This window comes from Coregonus clupeaformis, chromosome 23 (assembly GCF_020615455.1).
Source record: "Coregonus clupeaformis isolate EN_2021a chromosome 23, ASM2061545v1, whole genome shotgun sequence".
In the NCBI taxonomy this organism is placed as follows: Eukaryota; Metazoa; Chordata; class Actinopteri; order Salmoniformes; family Salmonidae; genus Coregonus; species Coregonus clupeaformis.
The window spans coordinates 55,827,647-55,849,534 of NC_059214.1; the positions used below are offsets into that span (position 1 = coordinate 55,827,647).

The window sequence follows — 21,888 nt, forward strand, 5'->3', positions numbered from 1 at the left end:
GGTGCTGAGCCCCCTCAAGCCAATGGCGCCACTCTTCCAAGGCCAGTTTAACCGCAAGCAACTCTAGATCCCCCACGTGGTAGTTGCGCTCGGCCTCAGACAGGCGGCGAGACATGAAGGCACAAGGGTGTAATCTCCCATCCGCACCCCTCTGTGACAGGACGGCTCCCACCCCCACCTCTGAGGCGTCCACCTCCACCACGAAAGGTCTCTCTGGGTCAGGGGTCACCAGAATCGGAGCAGAAGTGAAGCGGCGCTTGAGATCCTCGAAGGCCCCTGCTGCTTCCGGACCCCAGTGAATCTTGGTCCCTCCTCCCTTGGTAAGCGTCGTCAAGGGGGCTACCACCGAGCTGAAATTCTTGATGAACTTCCGATAGAAGTTAGAAAAGCCAATGAACCGTTGAACCTCCTTGACCGTGGCAGGTGTGGGCCAATCGTGGACCGCCTTGACCTTCTTGGGATCCATCTCTAGGTGCCCGGGAGTGACAATAAACCCGAGAAACTGAGTCTGAGAAACATGAAATTCACACTTCTCAGGCTTAACGTAGAGGTGATTGTCAAGGAGCCTCTGGAGAACCCGGCTAACATGCCCCTCATGCTCCTTCAGTGACCTCGAGAAGATGAGGATATCGTCCAGGTACACGAAGACGAACAGATTAAGCATATCCCGGAGAACATCATTAATCAGGGCTTGGAATACTGCGGGGGCATTGGTGAGCCCGAACGGCATCACCCGATATTCATAGTGTCCCGTGGGCGTGTTGAACGCCGTCTTCCATTCGTCTCCTGGCCGGATCCGCACGAGATGGTAAGCATTGCGGAGATCCAGCTTAGTAAAAATGGAAGCCCCTTGAAGCAGCTCAAAAGCAGTGGCCATGAGAGGAAGAGGGTATCGATTCCGAACCGTGATCTTGTTGAGTCCCCGGTAATCAATACAAGGCCTCAGACCCCCGTCTTTCTTTTCAACAAAAGAAGCCCGCCCCAGCCGGGAAGTAGAGGCATAGATGAGGCCGGCTGCCAAGGACTCCTTAATGTAGGTGTCCATAGCTGCGTGCTCGGGGAGGACAAGGAAAAGATCCGACCTCTAGGAGGGCAGCACCCAGGGAGTAGATCAATGGCACAGTCATAAGTGCGATGAGGCGGTAAGGCAGTAGCCCGGGCCTTGCTGAACACTGCTTTGAACCGATGGTAAACACTGGGGACTCGGGAGACGTCAACAGACTCTTGAAACTGGGTACTAGGGGCTGAGGAACTCTGAAGCATGCAGGTGAGTTGGCAAGTGGGACCCCAGCTAAGAATGGTGCCAGTAGGCCAGTCGATCTGGGGATTATGTCTGCATAGCCAAGGGTGACCCAGGATAATAGGATACTCGGGAGAGTCAATGAGATAGAAGGTCTCCTCCTGCTGGTGTTGAGAGATGGTAAGTCGCAGGGACTGAGTCGCCTCAGTAACTTTTCCTGGTTCCAGAGGCCTGCCATCTAAGGCTGTAACTGCCTGGGGTTGAGGAAGTAGTTGGGTAGGGATCTTAAGTTCCTTAGCCAAGGTTACATCCATAAAATCACCTGCGGCACCGGAATCGATCATAGCCTGGACCCGATGCTGGTGGCCCTCCCAGGACAGAGTGGCTGGAATAGCTAGGACCGCGTTAGTAGGAGGAGCTCTAATTTTCCCCATCACAACCCTCCTGTAGCTGGGCGGGACAGGCGTTTCCCGAAAGCTCGGGGCAAGTGGAGCGGAAGTGGCCGGCAACCCCGCAGTAGAGGCACCGACGCTCCCTCATGCGACGTTCCCTTTCGTTGGAAGAAAGCCTGGAACGGCCTAACTGCATGCTCTCCGGGGAATCCTGGGGCAGTTCAGGAGCCGGGGCAGCTCTAAATGACGGAGTCCAAACAGGAGAAACAGAGCTGCTCAGAGGAACTTGGGACTGAGACACCTGACGGCGAGCCGTTCTCCGCTCTCTTAGACGATTGTCCAGGCGGATGGCCAAGGCTATGAGGGACTCGAGATCTTCAGCTGGTTCACGGGTGGCTAACTCATCTTGAAGGGGCTCAGATAACCCTCCCTGAAAGCAGACCCTCAGCGCTTCATCATTCCATCCGCTCCTTGCTGCTATGGTTCGAACTCAATGGCAAAATCTGCCGTGCTTGGGGGGCCCTGACGGAGAGACAGTAGGCGCTTGGAAGCCTCCCGCCCACTGACAGGATGATCGAACACCCGCTTGAACTCTTCTACAAATGCAGCGTGGGAGTCACAACAGGCCTCCTGGGACTGCCACACCGCAGAGGCCCAGGCGAGCGCCTTGTCTGAAAGAAGGGTAATGAGGTAGGCAATCTTGGAACGGTCTGTGGGAAAACTTGAGGGTTGGAGCTCGAAGGTGAGGGAGCATTGGGTGAGGAAACCCTGACAAGAGCTTGGATCCCCAGAAAAGGGCTTGGGAGGTGGTAGTCGGGGTTCCGCCAACCGAGAAGGCCTGTCGTCACTGGGAGGTGACCGGGGGAAGGGGGAGAACCAAGGAGGCGTTCAAAGAGCTGGTGAAGGGAACTCATCATTTCGGCCAGGAGTTGAGAATGTCTAGCCATCAGCTCCTCTTGTCGGCTGAGAACGGCTTCATGGCGCTGGAAAGAAGCCTCATGTCGAATGATCACCGCCAACAGGTCCTGGGAACTGAGTGTTTCTGGGTCCATGATTGACTTGGTTATTCTGTCACAAGCCGGGCTAGAACTCCGGTCTCAAATGTGTAGAGCTGGGGGTACTACCCCTTAGCCACAGAGGAGATGTTGTAGGACCCAAATGAAACACCCCAGGCAATACTCCAGGTAAGTAGATTTAATGTTCCAAAACAGGAGGCAAAACAAAACAACTCCCCGAGGGAGAAAAACAAACTAAAGATAACTTTGAATAACTTACTAGGACTGATACGGTGGGACAAAGCAGGAGACACATAGACAGGACGCAATAACCAAGTGAGAAACAAGGGGAAAACACACAGCTAAAATACTCAAGGGGAAACAAGGCACAGGTGACATAGATAAGCTAATTAGGACACATGAGGAAAAACTAAGGCAAAGGGGAACACAGCTGACCTCTAGAGGCCAGGAGACAAACAGGGGAAGCAGGAAGCTGACAGAAATAGTGTGCGATTATATATATGTATTCTCATATCTTGCGACTCACCTCTCACAAGCCCAAGGCCCACTTTGGGTCCCAACCCATAGTTTCAGAAACCCTGATCTAGTCAATTAAATGCACACTTACTTTGAAATCTTTGACGCTTTCGGACAAGCAGGTTGCGGGCTGAGTCAGGGTCACAGAGCGGTAGATCTACAGCCTGAGTCCAACACCTTTTATAGAAAGTAAAATGAAAGTGAAACGTTTTGATGGTCCATTCAAGGAAATCATACTGTTACACTGCATCTGTTATGCAATAACTAATCAAAGTTCAGATACAACCTCATTGGTTCTTAAGGGTCACATGATTTCACAGAAAGTAAACTGAAATCAAGGTTGTTTCTCAAAATGCATACCTCCACAGATAGACAAAAAAACAATTAGATGAAATCCCACCTGTGGATGTGATAGACTTTACAATGAGGACATACTTATACAGATGGTGGACCCATGAAATTGGTATCAGCCTACTCAGTGATGCTCACAGAACTATGCAGAGTTTACACAAATACTAGCGTCTGAGCTCTAAGTGCAGAATAGGTGGTTGGAGTTCATTGGTCCCCAGTGCAGTGGTGGTGAGTATACCGGTAGCTAGACCATAGACTGATGGTTACAGCGACAGCCCCAAAACATCACTGCTCTAGAGGAGATCTGCATGGAGGAATGGGCCAAAATACCAGCAACAGTGTGTGAAAACCTTGTGAAGACTTACAGAAAACGTTTGACCTGTGTCATTGCCAACAAAGGGTATATAACAAAGTATTGAGAAACTTTTGTTATTGACCAAATACTTATTTTCCACCATAATTTGCAAATAAATTCATTAAAATGGTGGCTGACTAAATACTTTTTTTCCCCACTGTATGTATCTGGTTATGTATATTTTAACCGTTGTATTAAAAAATACCCGGTTTTGATAAACTAGTAGGTTAATTCCCCAGCCAAGCAGATACAATTAGTAGAGTAATTTTGGTTGTGAAGTGCATTATTAAAAGCTTTGTCCGTTCTTTACAACAAAATGCAGTTTACCACTTGGCTGTCTATTGTATCTCCCTGTCACAGGCCCTCCCAGTCAACACCACATCATAAGGTGAGGAAGTACATTGTTTATGAGGATTGCCTGCTGCAGTTGTTCCAGAGATGTCCAGTTTGCAGCAGAACAGACCAGCAAGGGGGGCCCTCATCAGTATCATTTTTGTGTTTTTTGACCGTCCAGTATCTTTGTTTAGGGGCCAGAAGCTGATCTACACTGCTATGCCCATCAACCGGGCTTCTGGCAAAAATCTCACCTCCAGCCTCACGTCTTGCCTGCTCACCAACGGTCGTCGATGGGGAGACCATAGTTTTATCTGACCTGTTCAAACTTCAACATAGTACCTGTTTGTGTGTCAGATATTACCAATCCTAACTGCCATTGGTAATAGAACAGTGTGTTTGTGTTCACAGAAACATGTATGGAGCCAGCACATGGAGACTTGCAAGACGATGTGATGAAGTTCAGACTGACAGATGGGCTTGACACTGATGTCTCTGAATTAAGAGAGACCTGGCACTTGACACAACTTTTACTTGTATTGTCTTTTTTTAAATTATTGAATTGTATGTTATCAATCAGCTTCTTCTGCACCAGGATCAGGGGACACCACACAGGAAGATTTGATCACTTGGACATGTTTCCAAGGTAGCCCCATTACCACTAGACAGAATGCTGATAGGCGCAGCATCTGTATCGCCTGGGAATGACAATGAAAAGATGAAAGGTGCACATTGTTATGTTATCAGACCACCGACAGGTTCTGACAGATGGGTGTGTCTTGGTGGTGGCATCAAACCACACCCACAAGACAACTCCCGTTTGGCTTCTGTCATGGCCGCCAGCATTTCTCGAGGAGCAAGCCAAAAAACAAGGACAAATAAGCGGGTGCATAAACCATGGGAATTAAAAACAAACAAACGACTATGAGTGAGAAGTAGGCAGTCCGAAGTCGAATGCCTTCTCCACCCATGCTCTACCAAGGTTTTCCAGCACACAGCTTTGACCTACTACAGTAGCTATGTTGGTCTATTGTACTTCAAACAATGTGTAGGCAGGTTGCTTAGGCAGGTTGCCATTTGCTAACATAGCACACACATATTTGTCAACATTGGTTGTAAATTGAAAAACAACAACAATGTATTTAAAGCTACGATATGTACCTAACACACAGACAGACACTACCCTGCTGGGTAGGTTTTGCTCATAACATTTTCTTTACAATATGTTTACATTTACGTCATTTAGCAGACGCTCTTATCCAGAGCAACTTACAGTTAGTGAGTGCATACATTATTTTTTTTCATACTGGCCCCCGTGGGAATCGAACCCACAACCCTGGCGTTGCAAACGCCATGCTCTACCAACTGAGCTACATCCCTGCCGGCCATTCCCTCCCCTACCCTGGACGACGCTGGGCCAATTGTGCGCCGCCCCATGGGGCTCCCGGTCGCGTCCGGCTACGACAGAGCCTGGATTCGAACCAGGATCTCTAGTGGCACAGCTAGCACTGCCTTAGACCACTGTTCAAACAAGTGTGTTTGTTAGGTTCTGAACAAACTGAGTAAAAACTCAGACTGGACACCTAGAAAAAGCTCACCCACTGGGTCATACAGCTGCAAAGACACAACATGATTACACAAGCACACAAACACATATATTTATAACCTTCTAATAGGCGTGGTCAACTCCTCACCCATCTAGACAACCAATACATCTCTGTTGCTAGGCAGGAATTTAATTGGTTCATCTCACTGGTGTAGTCACAGTCCTGCCTGTTACTGAAACCTTCGTGGACGTGGAATGTACAGTTGAAGTCGGAAGTTTACACACACTTAGGTTGGAGTCATTAAAAATGTATTTACAACCACTCCACAAATTTCTTGGTAACAAACTATATACAATAGTACGCAAGTATAAACACCAATGGACCACGCAGCCGTCATACCGCTCAGGAAGGAGACGCGTTCTGTCTCCTAGAGATGAACGTACTTTGGTGTGAAAAGTGCAAATCAATCCCAGAACAACAGCAAAGGACCTTGTGAAGATGCTGGAGGAAACAGGTACAAAAGTATCTATATCCACAGTAAAACAAGTCCTATGTCGACATAACCTGAAAGGCCGCTCAGCAAGGAAGAAGCCACTGCTCCAAAACCGCCATTAAAAAGCCAGACTACGGTTTGCAACTGCACATGGGGACAAAGATCGTACTTTTTGGAGAAATGTCCTCTGGTCTGATGAAACAAAAATAGAACTGTTTGGCCATAATGACCATTGTTATGTTTGGAGGAAAAAGGGGAAGGCTTGCAAACTGAAGAACACCATCCCAACCGTGAAGCCCGGGGGTGGCAGCATCATGCTGTGGGCGTGCTATGCTGCAGGAGGGACTGGTGCACTTCACAAAATAGATGGCATCATGAGGAAGGAAAATTATGTGGATATGTTGAAGCAACATCTCAAGACATCAGTCAGGAAGTTAAAGCTTGGTCGCAAATGGGTCTTCCAAATGGACAATGACCCCAAGCATACTTCCAAAGTTGTGGCAAAATGGCTTTAAGGACAACAAAGTCAAGGTATTGGAGTGGCCATCACAAAGCCCTGACCTCAATCCTATAGAACATTTGTGGGCAGAACTGAAAAAGCGGGTGCGAGCAAGGAGGCCTACAAACCTGACTCAGTTACACCAGCTCTGTCAGGAGGAATGGGCCAAAATTCACCCAACTTATTGTGGGAAGCTTGTGGAAGGCTACCTGAAATGTTTGACCCAGGTTAAACAATTTAAAGGCAATGCTACCAAATACTAATTGAGTGCAATTGAGTGCATGTAAACTTCTGACCCACTAGGAATGTGATGAAAGAAATAAAAGCTGAAATAAATCATTCTCTCTACTATTATTCTGACATTTCACATTTTAAAAAATAAAGTGGTGATCCTAACTGACCTAAGACAGGGAATTCTTACTAGGATTAAATGTCAGGAATTGTGAAAAACTGAGTATAAATGTATTTGGCTAAGGTGTATGTAAACTTCCGACTTCAACTGTATGAGTTAGATAGTACTACAGTAGGGGAGACATTGTGGAACCTCCCAGAAGTTTCTTCTCACTTCATCTGTTGATTTAACCTCGAAAACACATTCCTCACACATCCCTAGTTCAGCAGCCTTATCAGACACTAACAATTACCTTTCACCTCTCTTCTCAGAAACATGGAACAGAATTTGTAACTTCTCCTCTTAGTAACTTTCCATATTCCTAGTTCATTGACCCCGACATATACATTCCTAATACATATCGCTTAGGTAAGCAATGTTCACCAATCACCAATAAACAAATGTCCAGCTATGGACGAAATAACAGCGCTCACAACGCATTTTATAGCATTGGTCTAAAGCACTGCCTTAATCATTTGGAAACAGACCTGACCTAGCATATTTCAGCTTTCTTGTTAAGAAAAAGACATTTTCCGACAACATTTTTGAATATGAATATTTTAAATACTGTAATGTTACTGTGCTTGCACAGGATCTTTAACACGTAACTATTTTATTTTTTAAATCTGAAAAAAGTCTACAAATAATATCACAGTAATAGGTTATTCGGACACTTTTAGAAGGATTATAATGAACTAATTATCCGTTAATAAAATACAAATTCTATTAACAATATTAACAAACAAACCACATACATGATCGGCTGATCTTGTGTTTAGACTAGCTGACAGCAGCTAGCTAGCATAGCTTGGCTATCCTATTTAGCTGATATTTCTCTGTCAAATCAGTTATGGTAAAATAGCAAGAGACAGTGTCTGGAATGTATATTCATAAGACACAAGTTCTAGAACACCTTGGAATGAAAGTAGCTTGCAACTTAGTTTCAACATTCATCACCTCATGTAAATACATGTTACCATGCAAACGGTATTAACTGTGAGGTTGAAAAACCCACCACCCTACTCCACATATCTAGTCCTACCTCAGGCCAAGAGCCTGAAAACACGGGACACCACCACTCAACACACCCTGTAACTCAGAGGAGGCTGGTGGGAGGAGCTTTAGGAGGATGGGCTCATTGTAATGGCTGGAATGGAATTTATGGAACGGTATCAAATATCAAACATATGAAAACCACGTTTGACTCTGTTCCATGAATTCCATTCCAGCCATTACAATGAGCCCATCCTCCTATAGCTCCTCCCACCAGCCTCCTCTGCTGTAACTCTTCAGACGTCAAGTCTCGTACACCCAAATACTTCTCTGCAGCTGCCACCACATCCTCAATTTTCAGCGACTTACAATCCATCCCTGCAGTACAGTTGATAACCATTGCTGAAACGCAAAAAAATCTAATCTTACTAAAGCATACAGTGGGGGAAAAAAGTATTTAGTCAGCCACCAATTGCACTAGAGTGCATTTGGATGATCCAGAAGAGGATTGGGAGAATGTCATATGGTCAGATGAAACCAAAATATAACTTTTTGGTAAAAACTCAACTCGTCGTGTTTGGAGGACAAAGAATGCTGAGTTGCATCCAAAGAACACCATACCTACTGTGAAGCATGGGGGTGGAAACATCATGCTTTGGGGCTGTTTTTCTGCAAAGGGACCAGGACGACTGATCCGTGTAAAGGAAAGAATGAATGGGGCCATGTATCGTGAGATTTTGAGTGAAAACCTCCTTCCATCAGCAAGGGCATTGAAGATGAAACGTGGCTGGGTCTTTCAGCATGACAATGATCCCAAACACACCGCCCGGGCAACGAAGGAGTGGCTTCGTAAGAAGCATTTCAAGGTCCTGGAGTGGCCTAGCCAGTCTCCAGATCTCAACCCCATAGAAAATCTTTGGAGGGAGTTGAAAGTCTGTGTTGCCCAGCGACAGCCCCAAAACATCACTGCTCTAGAGGAGATCTGCATGGAGGAATGGGCCAAAATACCAGCAACAGTGTGTGAAAACCTTGTGAAGACTTACAGAAAACGTTTGACCTGTGTCATTGCCAACAAAGGGTATATAATAAAGTATTGAGAAACTTTTGTTATTGACCAAATACTTATTTTCCACCATAATTTGTAAATATATTAATTAAAAATCCTACAATGTGATTTTCTGGATTTTATTCTTCTCATTTTGTCTGTCATAGTTGATGTGTACCTATGATGAAAATTACAGGCCTCTCTCATCTTTTTAAGTGGGAGAACTTGCACAATTGGTGGCTGACTACATACTTTATTTCCCCACTGTATATCACTTGTTGGCTTATCCCTCTGTACTGGTACAGATCTACTACTCACACCACTCCTCTCAAGACCCCTCCCCCTTGACCCATCTTCCTATACTTTCTTCACTGCCTCAGTATACGACAACTTCTGCTCTACTCTTACCCTGGAAACCTCAATCTGCCTCTCTCGCACCGGACACTTCTGATCCCCAGCCCCATGGGCACCCCTATAATTAACACATAACGCTTCTTTCCCCAATGCTACACATTCCTTCCATGACCTTCTGCACACTTCTCACACCTAAGACCCTCCATCCAACAAACTGTTGCAACATAAGCCTCACTCCAGGCCCTATATGGTCTCTCTGCAGCACAGAGGAGACCATGTTTGTGGAGGAATGCTCATCCGGAAGGACTTTGTCCTGACTTCAGCACACTGCTTAAGAGAGTGAGTCAACAATGAATAGTAATGCATTTTGTTGCATCATGTTACATGTCTCTTGAGGGGCATCTTTGAGTAATAACTCAATGTTGACTGACTCTTTGATTTGTTTTTAGTGCGTTTCCTTTAACGGTGGTCCTTGGAGCTCACAACCTAACCGAAGAAGAGAAGAAGAGTCGGCAAGAGATTCAAGTGTCACATCACCATCGCCACCCCTTGCACAGACAATATAGCCAGTTAAGTTATGACATCATGCTACTCCAGGTAAACTTCAAAACATATTTATTTACGGTACTTACTTAAGGTTAGCTTTAAATTGAGGGTTTAAGATATGGATTTGGATTACCTTCAAAACTGACATGGCTAGCATGTAGGGATCATTTGAAGGTTTAAATATTTTGATGTAACCGTAGTCATGATTTTTGTCTGATTTAGTTGTCTCATCTAATAATACTTATGTAGATAAATGACATCCAAAACTGAAATATCTGGAGTGGTTCACACAATCTAACCCATCTTTTTATTGTCTTCCACAGTTAAAGACTAAAGCAAAACTGAACAGGTATGTGAAGGTCACTAGACTCCCAACGAAGGATGAAACAATCCCAGCAAACATCAAGTGCTCCGTAGCTGGTTGGGGCAAGACTAACTCGAACAACACTCATCGTTCGGACGTTTTGATGGAAGTGGCAGTGATGGTGGAGGATAACTCTGAATGCAAGAGCGTGTGGCAGAAATACTTTGACAAAAAACAAATGATATGCACTCGTACTAACGGAGGGAAAGGATTTTGTCAGGTAACCAAATTGAATTGGGATCAAATGATTTCGAGTAATACTAGAAACAACACAGAGGACAACCAGTAAAGGTTTTAGTTGATAAGAGAAGCAGTGTTTATTTCTGTGTAACATTACTGTGGCAAACTAAAATAGCCTTTGAAGTGTTTATAGTATCTGAAGATTATGCCTTTGTTAAATGTTTTTCATGAAGAAATGGAATGTTGTTTATGGTAGTATCAAGAGGGAATGTTTTAGGTGTAATACCACATACCACAGATAGGAGGTGGGTTGTAGACAGGGGAGACTGGTGATTGGCCAGAAGAGGGGGCATCAGGGTTTATAAATAGGGGTTAAACGATGAGACGTTAGAACGGCCATAGCAATCTTGAGGAGCCGTTCTCCGGACAACGCGTGTCTGTATCTATGCTGTAAACTCGTGATTTTAATAAAAGCCTCTAACACGATGCAGCATAGCGGACTCTTTGTTGATGGCAATAATTGCCACCATTCATCATATACGACATAATGGCGCCCAACGTGGGGCGGGTTTTGCGTCTCTTCCTTGTTTCAGTCAACCGCCGGCCTAACTCTCTCTGAGGCATGGGAAAAAAGGGTGAGTGTTCTTACCGCTTCAGAGTTTGTTAGATTGGATATGACTTGTGTACATTGAGGAGATGTTCCATTATTACCTGGCCTCAGGTGGCGTTGTTGCTGGTCAACTAGAGTCGGCTAAAATTTATCCCAGGGGAAACGGCAGATAATTGGGAGTTTTTAGAGCATGAAACGGTAGGATTTAAGTATTGAACGTGTATAATTCATTGGTAACGGGTGACAATGGGTTAGTAGAGAATAAAGGTTGGAAGACGTCTGCATAATTAGGGCACCGGGGGATCTGGAAAAGCCCTCGAATCGAGGCGGTTCTTTAGGAATGGGCCATAAAATCCTTTCAACGCGTTATGTGGTGGAAGGTTAATTCTGGGAATTATTAAGCTGGATGAATTATATGTATGTTATATACTCATCGTATGGTTGACGAACTATAATGCTTGGGGTAACCTCTCTATGATTATCCAGAACTTACGGCAACACAAAGTTAGAAGGAGATATTATTGATAATCATGGACAATGATTGGGCCACGGTGCAGGATATTGATTTGTGTAGTATACCGCAGTTAGCTAGAGGCTACAGCTTATTCTTCATTGTTTTGGGCCACGTGGTATATCGTTGCTCAGGCTAATTTTTGTAAGGCTAGAGTGTGAATCATGCTGTAGTGTACCTTAGGCTAAGCTAAATGCTAATGCTACATGCTAATTGTGTTGCGTGCTACATGTTAACGTATCCTTAGAGATTCCGTTGCGACGGGTGAAAGTCTCTTAAACTTGTTTATGTGTTTGTAAGTCAGGTTATATGTTTTGTGAGCGCTGTTAAATGTTGTTTGACTATAAGGGGGAAATGGGGAATTACAGCTGGACTGGTATTCTGTTTGGAGAGAGAGAGTAGAGAATCTTCCTTTCACGGTGAAATTGTATTGAGGAATGATATTTGCGCATGCGTTTAATTTTGCGACACTACAGTACCAAACGTGGGAGTTGGAGTTTATGACACGAGATTAGGACACGTTTTGGTTTACGGCACTAAATCTACGACATGCGGTCGAAGAAACAAAATGGGGGCGTAAGGTCCTATGTTTGGGGTTTCTTTTAGGGGTTTAAGAGCTATCGAGAAGAGAGGTGAACACGACTCTTTTAAAATCGTTAAAGTAACTGTTATGTGAACGTTAAACTATTTGGCGAGATGTAGTACATTTATAGATCAAATATATGTTGACGGAGTATAATTAATTAAAATAAGACGATTAAAATTAAATGAAATGGTTTGGAGCGATCTATGTAGTAAATGTATGGGGATGCGTTTAATTTTAAAATGATATTTGCGCATGCGTGGAATTCTGTAAAACAACACATTGGTTAAACTGCAGGGGGAGACAGAGGAACACAGACGACGGAACAAATACGCATAAAGAGATTTTAACACGATGATTCTAGTTTAAACTGCGATTGGTTAAAGATGAAACTTGTTTTGTAGCCTATTGAATTTATAAATTAAATATAGGATAATGGATTATAATAGATTGAATTAAATAATTAAATGACGGATTAAAAGCAAAATGTTTTTGGGCGATCTATAATTAGTCCTGAGTTTAGTCTTAGAGTGAATAATGTAGAATGAATGAATTTTGAATGGTTGGAAATACTCAGTGATGGCATGAACTACTAAAAGCTGTTCTTGTGTCTTTGTCCCTTGTCATGAGAGACAGGAGAGAGGGGGAGCGAGGAGATACAGGAAGTGATCACGTCACGTGGCAGAGGATCAAGTCAAAAAGGTTTTGGTACTGATTATGGTTACAAAATCTTTCCCTAACAGGATATGTGATGTTATGACGATTTTACATAGACTTGGCAAATACTATTTCATTAAAAATTGCATTTTGGAGGCTATGTGCATCACTGGGGTTTAATTACAGATGTGTTGGGAATCCAGGATGGATTGAGGAGTCTTCTGTAAATTTATGATAATTAGAGCTAATAGAGCAAGGGGTTATGGGAATTGGAGTATTGAAGGGTTGTAAGGTTAGAAGGCTTTGTTTATGGGTATTTTAGTCTGAAGATGACTAACTTGCATTTACTTGCATTTGATGGGTTGTGGTAATATACTCAACACTAATGGATAAATTGGTGACATAGGAATAAAATTGGGTTTAATTATTCAGGATGGTTAATGGATTTGTTTAGGTTATATTAAGAATTACAGGGGGGGAAGCCTACATAACCTATATAGTTTAAAATAGGATAGTTCACAATAAAGGAATATAAAGGCTTGTTACAAGTGGGTAAAAAATTATCAGGACTATGAAAGTCAGTACATTGGTTGATATAGTGCATAGTGGTAATCCTTTAACTAAAGTGTTGCTAGGGTATCCGGCAAGTGAAACAAAAGTTGCCCTTCATTCTCAAACAGAAATTGATAAAATATGTCAGCGATAAGATAGGTTTAAAAGTAGAGTTTAGGGAGGTTTATTCTCAGTTTACAATAATCATCCAGGAGTGATTATTGCATCAGAAATATAGATTAATAATAGATAGGGTACCAGCAGAAACAACGATGAAGATGAATTCAAAACTCCAGAAGTAAGAAGAACCGACATGTCTGGAAACGAAGAGAAGGAGGTTTAGAAAGATGAAGGAGAAGAGGATGATGGAGAATGAGAGTGATTCATGAGAGGTCATGGGTGGAGGTGACTCTGTGATCAGAGGGAAGTGGCAAGAGAGGAAAGAAGAAATGGATACTAGAGATTTGATCTCTGATGGAAGTTGAAGATGAAGAAAGCGATGAAGATTTGGAGATTAAAGGTGCTTTATTTTCAAGAGGAGTTTGTCCTACAAGGACTGGCACAGAAGATGATGGAAGATGATATTTCAAGAACAGAACTTAGAAGATAACCTTTTGAAGAATACTGATAGGTCCACAACGAGAAGAACTGGACGAAGAAAACTCAATCAAATACAACTTATAACTGGTGGTGGAGAAGAAGAAAAGTATGAAGAATCAGAGTGAACCAAATCAACAATCACTGTCACAGCTTCAACTGAACAATATCAAATGCAATTGTACCAGCCAAAGGGGGGTACCAGATGTTCCTTATCCACAGCAACAAGTCAGGAGGAAACAAGAGAACATTTTTAAGGAAGATACAGGGGCAATTCAAGATCACCTGTTCTCCAGGTGAACACTAAATATTCTAGAGTGCCTAGAATATCCAGAAGGGGGTATCAGCTGATAGCATCGATTAGAGAAGAAGAGAAAATAGCCAACAATTGAAGTAAAAACAACCGACCATTAGAAGTGATAGTGAATAGGGGAAAAACTTATCTGGGTTCAGCCTAAAGAGGTTAAACATATCACTCTGTAAAATAAACTAATTAGGTTAGGATAGGGATTTGAAGTAGTAAAACAGTTTACTCTTCGGGAATCAATTGAGCTCTGTTATAGAAGTCAAATAGGAATTACAATAGACATACTAATATTAGGACAATATATCAAGGATATTGTGGGAAGAGATGCATGGTTTAAATTGAAGGGTTCAATCAGAGGCACACTAAATGACTGACTGTCTGGTAGAATATTTTAAGAAGTAGGGTTTTTGGGAATCATTTGCTTAAAAGATAATATCATAGGAAGGATGATAATGTATTAGATTGCCTGTTAGACAATCTGTCTGGGAAAAAAAACTTAATAGGGGTGACTGTTATTTTGGGTTATATTCTTACACTAAGAGATTTGAGGTTAGGCTAAAAGGTGTTTAGTCGGTTTTGCCAAGTCTGTGTAAAGGAGTCAGGAGCAGGTGGGGAATTCCCAATCACGTATTCTAAAAATTGGTGGGGAAGGAATTTTGTCAATAAAACAGAGGGGAAAAGGTTTTAAATGTTATGAGAGAAAAGATTAGATTAAAATAAGTTAGGAGAACTAGGGGTGAAGGAACTCTGAGACAGTAAGCTAAGTTTCAAAGTTAGTAGTAAGACAGAGAGAGAACAGTGAGGAAGGACATTTTAAAGTTTAGTGGGAAGATATGGTAGGAGTTTAAATCGATTAGGAGCAGATGCATTGAGAAAGTATGTGTTGCTGAATGATTTGAGGGTGATTGAGTATCTATATTTACAGTTTCCAGCAGGGAGATCAAGGTCATTATAGGTGTACTTTGTGTAATCAAAAGTTTGAAAGTCAGGGATTTAGAGATAGGACTGAGATTTGGGGAAAAAGTGACACTAGTGGTGATGGATGGAAGTACAAGGAAAGAGTTCAAAGTTTTAGGGGAAAACTGGGGGGAAACTAGGAGTAAATAAGGACATTAACACTTCAGTCTATTAGAACAACAGAGAGAAGCAATTTAACTCTTTCAACATTGATAGGTATTAAAGTCATAAATATATTGCATTTGATTATAAGGGAACCAATACAGCACCAATTTTAGGGGGAAAACACTTATTAGGGTTTAGGATGGGGACGTTTCTCTCATATGGAGAGATAATTATGGAGAATAAGTGTTGTTATCAGGACCAGGAGTAAAAGGAGGTATAGTTTAGAAGAGGGTTAGGAGTGACTGTTCACTTATTTTGCGTAAGGTTACAGATAAAGATCAGGGAGAATATGTGTACTTATCTAGTGAAAGCATAGAAATTTGTTCCAGTTAAGAATTATTGGTTAAAGGGCTATGTAATTTGTAAGGTGATGCTTATATTTCCACAGTCACAGAGGGAGTTAAGGATAAGTTTATTACAGTAGTCACTCCAATAGGGAATAATCGAATAGGATGTTGGTAGTTTCCCACTAGAGGGAATTAAGGGTTTTAATTCATCAACTAAATCAACAACGTTAATGGTAACTTTGGGAAGGGATTAATGATACGATGGTAATAGCAAATGTAGGAAGGATGACAACAACTTTTCTGAAATTAAAGGAGGCAGCAAGAGAGACTCAGGGGTTTAGGTTACTACGAATAGGGTTAAAAAGTAGAGCAGATAGTAGTAGAGAGCAATATAGGTTAATCTGAAATGGAGAAGAGAGATTCATCATGGAAGCTGCAGGATGGGGTCTTTTGATTTTGATGACAGAGGGGGGCATCTGATCAGTGCTGCTCGTTCCTCTGTTGTGAAAATTAGAGATAGATTAACTCATTCTGTAAGAATCAGTGAGGAATCTTGAGGGTTGATGTCTGTTGGGGATGCCAGCCCAAGACGTGTTGGACGGTTGCGCAGCCTCTAGCGGGTCTGGGTCAGGGTTATGCTTTGTCATGACTGTGGTATCGGCAACAGTCATTGACAGATAAAATAATGTAGTTGTCAGAACAGTAGGGTTTAAGTGTTCTTGGGTAAATGAATTATCCTATGGGAATTGTTAGATGGAAAGTAAAGTCAGGTAACAGTGGAAACCTGAAGTATTCAGGTGAACCAGTGAGGATAAAAGTTGTTGTTATTCTAATAAAACATATGAGGTAAGGGGTGTGTTTATGGGAAGATCAGATTGGGATGTTATAGGATTACTTAGGATAAGTATGACCTTAAGGGTAGTAATGACAAATAATATGTTACTTAGGACTTTGATGGTTAAAAGATTAGCTTTTGACTGACAATGTGACTATGGGAATTTTAGAGATATTTGGTAGGTTTGTGATGATAGAGTATATTCTTACCCTATGGGGGATAGGATGTTGTTACAGGTCAACGTTTAAGCTTCCATATGAGGTTTTTACCATTAAAAGAGGAGTGGTACCAATACAGAAATCTGAAGCTAGGGTTGAAAATGGGGTGAAAAGAGACATGGCTACAGGTCATAGTCTTCAAGCCTATCATTGAAGAATAAGTTTAAGGGAGAAGGGGGACCTCTTCCATGATATGGTGTAACATTTGGGAGATCTGAGAAGATTTGGTTGCAAGATCAGTTAGGCCAGTAGGGGCAGTGATGGGTCAGATTTTAGTTTCAGCTTTGATAACACTGTGTGATGTTTGTACTGACTTTTGATAAAGTTATGAGATTGAGATAGGTTGGAGAAGTGGTGCCTGGAGACAACACTCAGATGCCGGTGTTGACTGTTCCTGATCTGGATAAAGATTGACAAGTGGAACTGATGGATAAATATCCTTTTTGATTATTTGATCATTTTATTTTTATTGTTTCAAGGAAAACATTTTTTTTAGTATGATTTTAGTATGATTTATGAATCAAGGGGGGATAGGTTAATGTGATTCATGCATCATTTATGTATCATTTTTTAAATTCTTAGGTGAAATGGAGGTTTAATTTGAAAGTGGTTGTTTTGCAAAGGATACTGTTTGGTCGTTTATTTTCTTGTCATTCCAGAAGCATTTGGGAGAACATGTGGAGATTGGAATACTCAAACAAAGACAATATGAAGGGAGAATATGACTGGAGGAGATGAAACAAGGAGGGTGTGGCTGATTCCATCATCAACAAGTCCATTGGAAGAGGACACTACAGGGAGATGAAGTGTAGTGGACTACATTCCAGTGTCTGCAATGAAATATAGACATATTTGATGTGTAATACATAATTGTGTCATATTCTTAGGTATTGATTTTAGTAGAATGATGTTTGATGTTATTGAATGCAGATGAGGATCTTAGATGCTTTTGTTTATTTCGATGGGGTTTAGGGACAGAAGGTCTAGGAAGGGAGAGATTCATTGTACGATTCGATGGGTTGACCAGCCGTACAATGGATATTTCTGGATAGGATTTTGTTTAAAGGGGGAAACATGTGTATTTAATGGCATCATAGTTTCGAATGTCTTAACATGATTTATGAGTTTATCTGGAGTACTGCGGTGGTTGCCTGGGGCAGAGGGACCGTGAGAGAATTTTACTGTCTTGATTGATTGATGGATGGATGGATTTGGAACAAAGGTTGCCGGACAGGTTTTTCGCTCTCACACTCCATAAAGATTTATTCATAATTCATAGTAATGTGTTCACACCTCATAAACAGTTTGTTCATGATTCATAGTAATGTGTTCACACTTCATAAACAGTTTGTTCATAATTCATAGTAATGTGTTCACACTTCATAAACAGTTATTCATATGTCATAGAAAGGTATTTTACATTCTAGAGGAGAATGTTTTTGGGTTTAAGGTTAAAGATACTCAATAAGATAAGTTGTTACTAGTCATAATCCTATTCTGTTTGGTTTCGAGACGTTTAGTTTGTCTCGAAAGGGGGGAATATAGTATCTGAAGATTATGCCTTTGTTAAATGTTTTTCATGAAGAAATGGAATGTTGTTTATGGTAGTATCAAGAGGGAATGTTTTAGGTGTAATACCACATACCACAGATAGGAGGTGGGTTGTAGACAGGGGAGACTGGTGATTGGCCAGAAGAGGGGGCATCAGGGTTTATAAATAGGGGTTAAACGATGAGACGTTAGAACGGCCATAGCAATCTTGAGGAGCCGTTCTCCGGACAACGCGTGTCTGTATCTATGCTGTAAACTCGTGATTTTAATAAAAGCCTCTAACACGATGCAGCATAGCGGACTCTTTGTTGATGGCAATAATTGCCACCATTCATCATATACGACATGTTCACTTGTTCTCCTTTGACAACCCCTCTTTTGTATGTCTGTTCTCTAATTGCTGTTGTTTTGTTTTCCAGGGAGATTCAGGGGCACCTCTTATTTGCAACAACAAGGCACAGGGTATCGTTGCTTTTAACTATGCTGAGAGATGTGATGATTCCAGATATCCTCATGTGTACATGAAAATCCCTTTCTTCATGCCCTGGATTAAAGAGGTGTTGCACGGATATGATGCCAACTTGTCTTTAAACAAGCAGGAATAAATAACTAGGAAGTACATTGATTCTAGTGTACTAACATAACGGTATCTATTCCTGCATAAATACACCGCTCAAACTTGCCTGGATTGAGGACAAGTTTCTGATTTGTATCATTTTGTTCCCATTTAAAACACATTTTAACTGATTTTAACTGATTTTAACTGATTTTCTTGTTCAGATACTGTTAGTATATATATTTTTTTGCAATTAGTAATTGGAAAATAAATTAAAAGGTGAAGCTGAACCTTTACTCTGTCATTGTTGTTAATGTTTTGGATAGTTCGTCTGGTCATACTACCAACAAACTATCTGTTGATAAGCAACTGGGTTGTGTTTAGAATAAGGGCTATGGTAAAGTTTAGCGTAAGTGACTCCCCTGTAGCTCAGTTGGTAGAGCATGGCGCTTGCAACGCCAGGGTTGTGGGTTTGATTCCCACGGGGAGCCAGTATGAAAAATGTATGCACTCACTAACTGTAAGTCGCTCTGGATAAGAGCGTCTGCTAAATGACTAAAATGTGACTTAAAGTTAGTTGGAATGTTACTAATAGAGTAGGTGGTGACCAACCCAATTTTGATACTTAAAAAATGTGAGACCCCACCATGTAAAAAACAGTTATGTAATCAATTTACATTTTTACTTCGGGCTATGACAGTTTATTACAAATCAGTCTGACAGTGTTCTTGAAAGTATTTCAATCTAAAAGACAGTATGGTTTGAAGAGACTGAAATGCATCAGAAAGGTATTGGGAAGTTCAGAAGATCATCAGGTGTAGAAAATAACATAATTGACAATGTTGTTTTTCCCCTCAGTCGGATTTAGTGCCTGGTCTTGTCCATTCGGTTTGAATGGCTTGTGGGCATTGTAGTGGGAAACAGTACATGTTCCTGAGTCTCTTATCTTTCAGTAATGGGTTCATAATATTCCGTAGCTTAAACCATTCAAAAGATAGACACATTTGTAGGAAGAAAACAGGAACTGCTCTGGTTCTATGAACCAAGCGAAAATGTTTCTTGCGACCCCATTTTCAAAGTCTTTATGCCAGCAGCATACCACCCTTAACTCTGAAGCTAAGCCGGGTTGGTCCTGGTCGTCCCTGGATGGGAGACCAGATGCTGCTGGAAGTGGTGTTGGAGGGCAAGTAGGAAGCAATATTTCCTCTGGTCTAAAGAAAGATCCCAATGCCCCAGGGCAGTGATTGGGGACATTGCCCTGTGTAGGGTGTCGTCTTTCGTATGGGAAGTTAAACGGGTGTCCTGACTCTCTGTGGTCACTAAAGATCCCATGGCGCTTATGGTAAGAGTAGGGGTGTTAACCCCGGTGTCCTGGCTAAATTCCCAATCTGGCCCTCATACCATCATGGCCAACTAATCATCCCCAGTTTCCAATTGGCTCATTCATCCACCCTCCTCTCCCCTGTAACTATTCCCAAGGTTGTTGCTGTAAATGAGAATGTGTTCTCAGTCAACTTAACTGGTTAAATAAAAAATAACATGGGGTTGCGACCCCTAGTTTGGGAAACCCTGCTGTAGAGCATCTACAGATGGACTATCCAAATAAAGTGTTAAAGGATGGGATGCACAAACAAAATATACAATCAATTTGATAATATAGCAAATATTTCACAGCTACATAAATTACATTGGTTTGAAGTCTAAAGCACATTATGCATTTTATAAATCTATTCCTACACAATTATCCTGTGCTTATTTGAACCACAATTTCCCAAAGCATAACAATAATGCTTTAGGCCTACTCTATTTAGGGAACTTGCGTTTTTGTTGAGTTGCAGTCAAAAACAACTTCCTGGTTGAGTGGGTTCGCCCATAGTATTAACGCGGTGAGAAAACGCTTCAACTTCAAAAGCTATGTGTCATGAATGTCTGTGGAATGCGGTAGGCCAGAGTCAAGCGCAGGACACAGAATGAAATGAAAATCTACTTTACTGAAATGTAAAGATACAAGCAAAACCTTCAAACACAGGGAGGCGCAAACCCGCTCACAAACGACACTCGTAACAAGTAACAAACACGCACAACACACAGCGGGAGGGAACAGGTTAAATAGGGAAGGACATAATACCATAATGGGGAACAGGGTGCGCAACACTAGACAACAACCAGATGAACATAGAAACATAAAACATAGATCGGCAGCAGCTAGTACTCCGGTGACGACGAACGCCGCAGCCTGCCCGAACCAGAAGGAAGGAATCCGTGACACCATCACTGAGACCCAGTGAGAGGTTGCACAGAAGAAGGTTGAAACCACAGAGCCCTGCGGTGTTTCAGTTGTAGTGGAGGCTTTTGAAATTAAAGTGTTTCCTCTCTGGTGAAAACATGTCATCTGGAGAGAGGAAGGGAGATGGTTTTTATTAAAAAAATTATCAAGTCCAGAACAACACCTCTTCTTCCTGTTCCTGTAGACTTCCTGTCATTGTGTTAGTTAGGAATGGCTCCAGAAACTACTATCAGCTTCCTTCAAACTCCACACAGAGACGTCAAATCTGACTCTGGGTAAATTGGAAAAGTGCTTATTTGACAAAAATGGTGCAGGTGTGAAGAAGAGGTCTTTATTAACTTGTAGAAAATGGGAAAGTTTGGGAATGTTTTCTTTGATTTGTCATGTTATGTGAAATAATTTTAAACCCATCCCTCATAACAAAACCCATGTATTCAGTGAGACTCCTGTGGTGAAATTGCTTTGACATTATTCACACAGATGGTCTCTCATAAGACAAGGGGCAGGAGAAAGGGTGAAGTTCAGTCAGTCTTTAGTCCAATCACACTACTCATGATGTAGTCCATGACTGGGGGGCGTTATATGTAATATATAAAAACC

At 42.0% G+C, this 21,888-nt stretch overlaps 2 protein-coding genes across 2 annotated transcripts in view; one reads left to right on the plus strand and one right to left on the minus strand.

Annotated features, from left to right (window-relative positions):
* LOC121536436 (interferon-induced GTP-binding protein Mx) overlaps nucleotides 1–3,313 on the minus strand; it is a 37,459-nt gene extending 34,146 nt beyond the window's left edge. The window contains exon 1 of the mRNA XM_041843696.2: nucleotides 3,256–3,313. The gene's annotated coding sequence lies outside the window, so the exon portion shown is untranslated. The remainder of the gene's footprint in view (nucleotides 1–3,255) is intronic.
* Nucleotides 3,314–5,127: 1,814 nt separating this feature from the next.
* Nucleotides 5,128–19,159, plus strand: LOC121536366 (mast cell protease 1A-like). The gene is made up of 5 exons (XM_041843637.1): nucleotides 5,128–5,131; nucleotides 9,723–9,864; nucleotides 9,975–10,122; nucleotides 10,395–10,655; nucleotides 18,865–19,159. Exons 1-5 carry the CDS (start codon nucleotides 5,128–5,130, stop codon nucleotides 19,048–19,050), a joined length of 741 nt encoding a protein of 246 aa, XP_041699571.1. The 3' UTR covers nucleotides 19,051–19,159.
* The last annotated feature ends 2,729 nt before the right edge of the window (nucleotides 19,160–21,888 follow it).